Raw genomic sequence first — 10,151 nt, forward strand, 5'->3', positions numbered from 1 at the left:
TATGCATTGATTTATATAAAACTTCACCAGGAATATGCAACAAATATTAATTAATTTAGTGTTTATCAGTATTTTTTTGTTCTGTTAAGTTTGTGTATGCTTAGGAATTCTTAGGAGAGTATCACTTCATGGCTTAGTAAAATGTAAGATGTTCTTAACATTATATAATATAATTGAGTTTTTTCATAGATTTGATTATTCTATTGTAATAATTTCTAATGAAGTATTTATTTTTTGGTTATCTCAAAAGCATCTAGACTCATACCTCACTTATTAATTAAATTATTTTTTTCTCTTTGTATTTTATTTTTCTAAAAAGAAAACAAACTATTTAAATTCTTTTAAAGTTATCTTTACAAAAATGTAAACTGAGTAATTTTCCATAGGAATTTGAGTGCTGCTACTGATATAATATTGAGTTGCTTTTCAATAGCAGTAAGAAAGATTTTCAGTTCTTGAATTACTAGTATCAAATTTTTTAAAGTCAAAATACTCAAAGTTTTTTAATAGTTGCAAAATACAATTGTTCGTTAAAATATGCATACAGAAAATGTGCCTAATAAATTTAAGCTTAGCTGATAAACGTCATAAGTCCATTTTAATATTTCTGGAATATTATTTGCTAATAAATACGGGAAACTCAAATGAATAGTGAAGTCAGGTGTGGTAGCAACACCAATGAACCCAGCACTTTGAAGGCTAAGACAGGAGCTTCTGTGAATTCGATTGAAGTCAGTCTGAACGAAGGTTGAGCTGCTCCCTCTGTCTCCATCTCTTTTTCCCACACACAAATACATCAACATTATAGTGGTAAATACATCATGTGGAGCTGTGAAATTGTTGTTTTGAAAATAGAGTAAGCGATGCCAATAAATGTCACTTACTCACTAGACACAGAGCATCCACACCGTGAAAACCAAATGATGGAAGCATGAATTTGTTTGCAAGCGTCACAAAATTTTCAGGATTTTTGTGTAACTCTCTTTAAGAATCTACGCTGATGCTACTGCAGTAGGCTGGACCTTTGTAGAGTTGATCAAGTCATCCAGAAAATAGAGATTTTATTTTAGAAATATATTTGATATAACTCTGTTTTCACTCAATGCTATTTCATTTACTCATGACGTCAGCCCCAGCACACAATGTGCTATTGATCTTTTCTTAGTCCAGTTAGTCATTTCACACACACACACACACACACACACACACACACACACACACACACACACACACACTTCCAGTGAACATTTTCATGACTTTCTCAGATTTCTACCATGTGATTGAGCTCTGGGTCTGACTGCTTCCACACAGGCTCTGCAGTGACCCTGCTGCTACTGCTTCATCGCAGGGGAACTGGCTCCAAAGTGTGAGACTGTAAAGTTCTGGTGAGCCTCTGTGTGCTTCCAGTTGTCAGTGAGCTAAATTTAATTTCTAAAGAGTAACATACTTTAAAATTATTTAAGAGTATTAGGCAAGTGCTACGGATTAATACCTTAAGTAAGTAATTACTCTTTATTCCTACTGGCATATGTATTATATAAAGAACTTTTCATGGACCTAGTATGGGTGTCTAAAGTCTTTATCTTCCTGAGATTCCTGAAGACTTATTAACATTGCTGACAGTGGAAAGTACATCAGCTAACACCATGTGTCTTGCTACCTGAAAGTCACACAAACACTCCATATTCTCTCTGTACAGTCACACTGCTTTTAGGTCATTGCTCACTAAATATGGTTAAACTTAAAATGAAAATAATAATTTTCATCCAATGTGTTTATATGTTCATTATATTATTATCTCCTCAGAGTAGAAAGCAAAGACCACCATTAATTCATAAAACAGATCTGCTCTAAAATCAAATACTGTGATAATGAAGGGGAAAGTGATTTTTCTCAGAAGAATGCAGGGTTATCAGGAAACAGCTCATTGTTGTTGTTGTTGTTGCATCTTTCTTCGACAGCTGCCTGCCCAATCTTTTGGTCTGGAGCCCTTTAATAGTGACAGCATCCTTACTATTAGAAATGTTTATGAATACACTTCGGGCTTAGTTCTTGAAACTAAGTACTACAACTTAAACTAATGTGAATACCCAAGAATTCCATTGTTTTCAAATAAAATAATGACTTTTCTCAGTTTATGGATATGTTGTCAATTCAGTTAGTAACTATGGTAGCTGTGTTTTTTCTGGTGCAGTCCCACCTCCAATTCACCCCAGACAAAGATGGCACATGAGGAATGAGAAGAAGCAACATTTTCTGTAGGTGACAAATGATGATTATGAGCCATCGTATCATTACAGAGAATCTAGCCCAGGTCATTTGCAAGAGTAAAACATGCTCTGAACCACTGAGCCATCTTTACAGCTTGTATCCTAGAACTTTAAAAAAAAACAGAACACCACTGTGCAACTACTATAACTGTATGTTGGGGGGGGAGAATATGTTTGGCTTTGGCAATTAGACTGAATCTATGCCTTTACTAGATAAAGATTTTTAAGAACAAAGCTAATGCATATATGTAAAATGTATGATTTTTGTTGGTATATTCATGGGGATGTTATCTCATGGTCTCATTTACTGACTTCTGAATTATTTCTATATATACATACATGACATATATTTGGATTACACAAGTGAAGTTGAAATTACAGTTGGCTGCTCTTTCTCACAAGAATCTTAGTTGGTATAGCTTTCTATTTCTCTATCACACAGTTGATTTTAAAGTAACAAATAATACAAATTTGATAAAATAATTATACTGGTAACAAAGTTAAATAACTAACAAAGGCACCAAAGCTAAGACTATTTGTTGAAATTATAAAAACTGTCTGTGTGTTGGTGACATAATACTGGGGCCCTTGATTTCCACTGCATGGAAAGGAATCTCTTTTAAAATAGATCTAGTCTACATGGGAAGTTGAAAGTAGAAAAAGACAAGATCTCCTAAGTAAATTGGCAGCCTGGAGACCTTCGGGGAGGGTTGAAAGGAAGAGGGGAGAGACAGGGAAGAGAACAGTGAAAAATGTAGAGATCAATGAAAAAATACCCCCAAAAAGAGATTCTACAACAGGATCAATATGTGGTCATCTTTGACAAGTTCATGTTTGTCATAATGTGTTTAATAGTGTTTTTCTTAGTGTCACATGCTCTCTCTTGTTCAGGGCTCCTAGTTCAACATCTTCAGATGTGAGTATTTAGCCTGTGTAAATTACAGACATCAGGAAAGCAAAATGGGTCCATGGTCAAGATGGGGTTGATCTGATAGGGAAAACTGTGTTTCTTAGTTAAAGAGGAGGTTATAAGTACAGAAGATGGAATAGGTAGGATAGTAACAAGGAATGGATTAAAAACCAATAGGAATTATACTATTAATCATTTAATCCCCACCATTGTTCTGCTGTGAAAAAAAGATGTTTGTCTTGATAGCTGGGTATTCTTTCTTTAAACCATAAGTATAGTTCACACAAACTTTAAATGGGATGGGAAGTATATCTAGGAGCATTTATAACAATGGTTATAAAATTAATAGGGTGTGGAAAGTGCACTAATGGCCTCCAACTGTATCATTGTCTTTAATTCCTGATTCTGGGGTGATGAGTTAATTGAAAATACAAATAAAAATAGATGAATTGAGATAGACATCCCTCTGATTAACATAGTGGGATTATCATGAATTATCAACTCTGATTCAATCAGAATTATGAAAGAAAACATGGATAGTTATAAATTTGTGGTTATCAAAATTAAGGAATATAAAACTGACTCACCGTACTCTTTTGGATTTCTGTTGTGATTTCTCCCCAGAACAACAAATATGATTACAAATTTTACAAATATGATTATGCTCCTCTATTCTCATCACTACTGTTTCCAGTGTTAACTATGAAATGAGGCAAAGTAAGTCAAATTAGTAGGAGTCAATTTCTCAGGCAAGAGGTCTAGGTGCAATACAGGCACATAAAGTGTGTATTCTGTGTCGGATGGGGCTGAGAATGCTGTATATTCAGGAGATATATTGAGAGTATACAGAAACATAGGCCAAGTCTAATGTGGAGCTTCAATTAAAGAGATGGGTTAATCAAGAATAAATAGACAAAACAGAATGATGATGTAGACATACTGACCAGTGAATCAAAAGTTTGGTGAATACTCTATTATTTTTTTCAGATATTTGACATAGGTTTCCACAATCATCTGTACTGGGGGCAGGTGCCCTCTTGAGGAAGATACTTATTCAGTCATCTTCATCAACTTAGACCATGAAACCCAATATGGACAAGGTCAACAGAACCACCATATTCGGCCTGCCCATGCATGCTTCATCATTGCCAGGGCATAAATATAATTTCTGTATTTCATGTCCTTAAGGTGAATACAATTTCTATGTATGTCTTCATTAAGGATTGTCTTTCCTTTCCAAGCTGGACTTGGAGTCCTGGCCAATATGTTTCTCCTTGTTTTCTATACTTTCATAATTCTATGTCACAGACCTAAGCCCACAGACTTGATCTCCTGTCACCTGACTTTCATCCACAAAGTGCTGCTCTTCACTGGAGTGGATATTTGGCTTTGGGACATATTTGAGTCACTAAATATTGAGAATGACTTCAAATGTAAGGCAATGTGTTACATAAGCAGGGTGATGAGCGGCCTCTTCATCTGCATCGCCTGCCTCCTGAGTGTGTTCCAGGCTATCACTATCAGTCCAAGTTCTGCTTTGTTGGCAAAATTTAAATACAAACTTAAAAAGTACATGATTTCTGCTTTCTTATTTATTTGGTCTTTCAACTTGTCATTCAGTAGCTACCAAATCATCTATGCTGGTGCTTTTACCAACGTGAGTGAGACCAACCAGATGAAGGTCACTATATTCTGCTCACTCTTCTCCATGAACTACTTCATCAGGGCACTGATTTTAACAGTAGCAATCTCCAGAGATTTATTTCTTGTAGGAGTTATGCTGGCCACAAGTGCATACATGGTGATTATCTTGTTTAGACATCAGAGACAACACAAGCATCTTCACAACCTCAGTCACCCAAGAGCATCTCCTGAGAAAAGGGCCACACAGACCATATTGCTGCTGGTGGCTTTTTTTGTGGTTATGTACTGGGTGGACTTTATCATCTCATCCACCGCAATCCTGTTATGGCTGTACTTCCCAGTCACCCTGAGTGTTCAGAAGTTTGTGATGAATGTCTATCTCACAATTACTCCTTTGATACAAATTAATTCTGATAGCAGAATAATCAATATGCTAAAACACATGCAGTCTTTGTGCCACCATATTTTTAAAAAGAGATAATCTTTCTCATTTTTAATAAAACAATTTATTTAATGCTCTTATATTTATGAGTATTGTGTTAGAATGTATTTATGTGTGACTTACAGTCCCCACAAGCTCAAAAGAGACCATTGTCCCTGCCACCTTGAGCTGGACATACAGACAGATGTTTGTGAAGCTTCATTCTGGTTCAGCCACAACTAATTTTTCCAAAATATTATTCTTCTTAAACTCTATAATATTTCATGGAGATAATAAATATTCTTCATAAGTTAAAAAACTGTGGTATTACACATGGACATTCTTGTGACATTTCTGCTGCCAAGTGCTATAGATACTTTTGCATTCACTGTATACCATGAGTTGAAATTTTCACAGTAATTTTCTTACTGTCTCTTCTTTTTTTTATATCATAAATGTTCCCTGATGCTGAGGTTACTCAAAAAAGCTCCTTGCGGATCCTTTCTTTTATGTTTTTCTTTTGAAGGAAATTTAATCTACTCTCAGCCATTAAAAAGTTTAAATGTCCCATTGCAGCTTTAATACTCTTTTTTAAGTGTAGTTTCTCTGGATCCACAAAAATACTGCGAATTTATATTTTCCCTTTTTACCACAGTTACTTAATGTGTCTTCTATGAAAATTTCATGTGTCTGTATATTTGTGCTTCATCAATACTGACATATTATTAGTAAAACAAAAATTGTTTATATTTGATGTACAATGTTTTTTGTGTACGTGTGTATGCATGTGTGTGTGCACAGATGAATAATGTGTGTGCATGTGTATGTTGAGGACAGGAGACAACATTTGCTGTTGTTATTTTTTTTTCAGAAACCATTCACCTTGGTTTTGAAATTTTCTCTCAGTGACCTGGGGATTGCCAAATGAGACAAGATGATATCCCAGATATTTTCCTGTCTCTGCCTCTCCAGCTCGGGATTTAAAGTGAGCAATACCATAGTCCACTTAGTTTTTTCTTTTACTGAAAATAAAAATAAACTTACTCATTTTTTTCCATACAGTATACTCTCAGTAGACTTTCTCCTCCCTGTCACTTAGTTCCAGGAAACTGAGCTTTGGTAGTGAAGAAAACTAGAGAAAACAGGAATCTTGGGAAGATGTCATTGAATGAGGGGGCCATATCACAGCCCCAGAAAGCAGCTTAACTTGGCAGATTTGTTCACATGGTTCTACATTTAGAAAAAGGTTAGAAGAAAGAAGTTAAAATCTTTCTCTGTGACTGGGGAAATGTGCTAAGGCCAGGAACAGGGATGTCACTGCATGGAGGACTATAGAGGCAATTGTGTGACGCTGTGAAAGTCAAATCTGGATTGACTCAGAGACCCCAGGCTGTTGAAGATGCCAGAGCCAAGTGATAACTGCTGAGGAAAGCTGCTAACAGGGAGTGAAAGCAGACCAAGTGAGAAAAGTGTGATTTGTTCTTGATCTTAGTCATTCTGACCATTCTCATGTAAGATGGTAGATCAGAATCATTATGATTTGCCTATCCCTGATGACTAAGGATGTTGAGCAATTCCCTAAATGTCTTTCAGCCTTTTGAAACTTTTTTGTAAAGAAGTCTCTGTTTAGATCTGTACCCCAATTTTTTTAATTAATTAATTTATTTATTTATTAAAAATGTTCACCTCTTCCCTGCCTCCCTTTTCCCTCCCCCTCCCTACCTCATCCTCCATCTCTAATCTTAAGAGCAGTAGGTTTCCCTGCCCCGTGGGAAGTCCAAGGTCCTCTCCCCTCCATATGGGTCTATAAATGTGAGCATCCAAAAAAAAACAGGCTCCCACAATGTCAGTCCATGCAGTAGAATAAAAACCCAGTGCCATTTTCCTTGGCTTCTCAGTCAGCCTTCATTGCCAGCCACGTTCAGAGTGTCCATTTTGATCACATGCTCCATCAGTCCCAGTCCTGCTGGCCTTGGTGAGCTCCCATTAGATCAGTCCCACCGTCTCAGTGGGTGGACACACCCCTTGTGATCCTGATTTCCTTGCTCACGTTCTCCCTCCTTCTGCTCCTCATTTGGACCTAGTGAGCTAAGTCCAGTGTTCCAATGTGGGTCTCTGTCTCTGTCTCCATCCATCACCAAATGAAGGTTCTATGGTGATATGCAAGATATTCTTCAGTATGGCTATGGGACAAGGCCAGGTCAGGTACCCTCTCCTCTGCTGCCCAAGGAACAATCTGGAGACCTCTCCTTGGACCTGGGAACCCCTCTAGAATCAAGTCTCTTGCAAACCCTAAAATGGCTCCCTTAATTAAGATATTTACCTCCCTACTCCCATATCTACCTTCCTCCATCCCACCCATCCCATTCCCCCAAGCTTTACCAAATCCTCTTCTTCTCCCTTCTCTCTACCTATCTCCCTTTATATCCATCCCCCACCTGACTACCCTACCCCCCACCCCTTGTACCCAAGTTTGCTTGGCATTCTTGTCTACTTCCAATATCCAGAAGGATATCTATATGATTTTCTTCACGTTCCAATGTGGGTCTCTGTCTCTGTCTCCATCCATCACCAAATGAAGGTTCTATGGTGATATGCAAGATATTCTTCAGTATGGCTATGGGACAAGGCCAGTTCAGGTACCCTCTCCTCTGCTGCCCAAGGAACAATCTGGAGACCTCTCCTTGGACCTGGGAACCCCTCTAGAATCAAGTCTCTTGCAAACCCTAAAATGGCTCCCTTAATTAAGATATTTACCTCCCTACTCCCATATCTACCTTCCTCCATCCTACCCATCCCATTCCCCCAAGCTTTACCAAATCCTCTTCTTCTCCCTTCTCTCTACCTATCTCCCTTTATATCCATCCCCCACCTGACTACCCTACCCCCCACCCCTTGTACCCAAGTTTGCTTGGCATTCTTGTCTACTTCCAATATCCAGAAGGATATCTATATGATTTTCTTCACGTTCACCTTTTATTTAGCTTCTCTAGGATCACGAATTATAGGATCAAAGACATTTAATTATGTCTAGAATCCACTTATGAGTGAGTATACTATCATATCGTCTGCAAATAACGAAAGTTTAACTTCTTCCTTTCCAATTAAAATCCCCTTGATCCCCTTATGTTGTCTTATTGCTATTGCTAGAACTTCAATCACTATATTGAAGAGATATGGAGAGAGTGGACAGCCTTGTCTTATTCCTGATTTTAGTAGAATGGCTTTGAGTTTCTCTCCATTCAATTTGATGTTAGATGTAGGCTTGCTGTAAATAGCTTTTCTTATATTTATATATGATCCTTGTATCCCCAATCTCTCCAACACCTTTATCATAAAGGGGTGTTGAATTTTGTCAAATGCTTTCTCAGCATCCAATGAAATGATCATATGGTTTTTTCTTTCAGTTTCTTTATATTATGGACTACATTGATAGATTTGCATATGTTGAATCAGCACTGCATCTCTGGGATGAAGCCTACTTGACCATAATGGATAATTTTTCTAATGTGTTCTTGGATTTGGTTTGCCAGGATTTTATTGAGAATTTTTGCTTCGATGTTCATGAGTGAGATTGGCCTGTAATTCTCTTTCTTGGTTGTGTCTTTGTGTGGTTTTGGTATTAGGGTAACTGTAGCTTCATAACACGAGTTTGGCAATGATTCTTCTGTTTCTATATTGTGAAATACATTAAGGAGTATAAGTATTAATTCTTCTTGGAAGTTCTGGTAGAATTGTGCATTGAAACAATCTTGTCCTGGACTTTTTTTGGGGGGTGTAGGGTTGATAACAGCTTCAGATTCTTTGCGACTAACTGGTCTATTTAGATTGTTCAACTGATCTTGGTTCAACTTTGGTATATGGTACTTATCTAAAAAAATGCCAATTTCTTTTACATTTTCCAATTTTGTGGCATGCATGCTTTTGTAGTAAGATCTAATGGTTCTCTGAATTTCCTCTGTGTCTGTGTTTATGTCCCCCTTTTCATTTCTGATCTTATTGATTTGCATGTTCTCTCTCTGCCGTTTGGTTAGTTTGGATATGGTTTTGTCAATCTTGTTTTTCTCCAAGAACCAGGTTTTTGTTTCATTGATTCTTTGGATTGTTTTCTGTGTTTCTATTTTGTTGATTTCAGCCCACAGATTGATTATTTCCAGTCTTCTACTCCTCCTTGGTGAATCTGCTTCTTCTTTTTCTAGAGCTTTCAGGTGTGCTTTTAAGTCTTCAATGTGTGCTTTCTCCATTTTCTTTAAATGGGCACTTAGTGCTATGAACATTCCTCTTAGCACTGCTTTCCTTGTGTCCCATAGGTTTGAGTATGTTGTGTCTTTATTTTCATTAAATTCAAGGAAGACTTTAATTTCTTTCGTTATTTCTTCCTTGACCCAGGGATGATTCAGTAATTGACTGTTCAGCTTCCATGAGTTTGTAAGCTTCCTGGGGTTAGAATTGTTGTTGTATTCTAACTTTAATCCATGGTGATCTGACAAGACACAGGTGTTTACTAATATTTTTTTGTATCTGTGGAAGTTTGCTTTGTTTCCAAGTATGTGGTCAATTTTCGAGAAGGTTCCATGAGCTGCAGAGAAGAAGGTATATTTTTTCCTATTTGGGTGGAATGTTCTATAGATGTCTGTTAAGTCCATTTGATTCAATACCTCCAATAAGTCTCTTATTTCTCCATTAGGTCTCTGTTGATTGACCTGTTCATTGGTGAGAGAGGTGTGTTGAAGTCTCCTACAGTTAGTGTGTGTGGTTTGATGACTGCCTTGAGTTCTAGAAGTTTTTCTTTTACATAAGTGACTGCTTTTATATTAGGGTCATAGATATTCAGAATTGAGAACTACTCCTGATGAATTGTTCCTGTTATGAATAAAAAAAGGTCCATCTCCATCTCTTCTGATTG

General features: G+C 37.0%; 1 protein-coding gene across 1 annotated transcript; it reads left to right on the forward strand.

Moving 5' to 3' along the window:
- The first annotated feature begins 4,387 nt into the window (after positions 1-4,387).
- Positions 4,388-5,305, forward strand: LOC125397618 (vomeronasal type-1 receptor 90-like). Its single transcript, XM_085690091.2, has one exon. The coding sequence runs from the start codon at positions 4,388-4,390 to the stop codon at positions 5,303-5,305; it is 918 nt and encodes a 305-aa protein (XP_085546217.2).
- Positions 5,306-10,151: the final 4,846 nt, after the last annotated feature.

Source organism: Myodes glareolus, chromosome 6, assembly GCF_982192425.1.
Source record: "Myodes glareolus chromosome 6, mMyoGla1.1, whole genome shotgun sequence".
Lineage (NCBI taxonomy): Eukaryota > Metazoa > Chordata > Mammalia > Rodentia > Cricetidae > Myodes > Myodes glareolus.

Excerpts from the sequence above, each read along its gene's own strand:
- LOC125397618 (XM_085690091.2), top strand. The coding sequence starts at position 4,388 with ATGTCTTCATTAAGGATTGTCTTTCCTTTCCAAGCTGGACTTGGAGTC.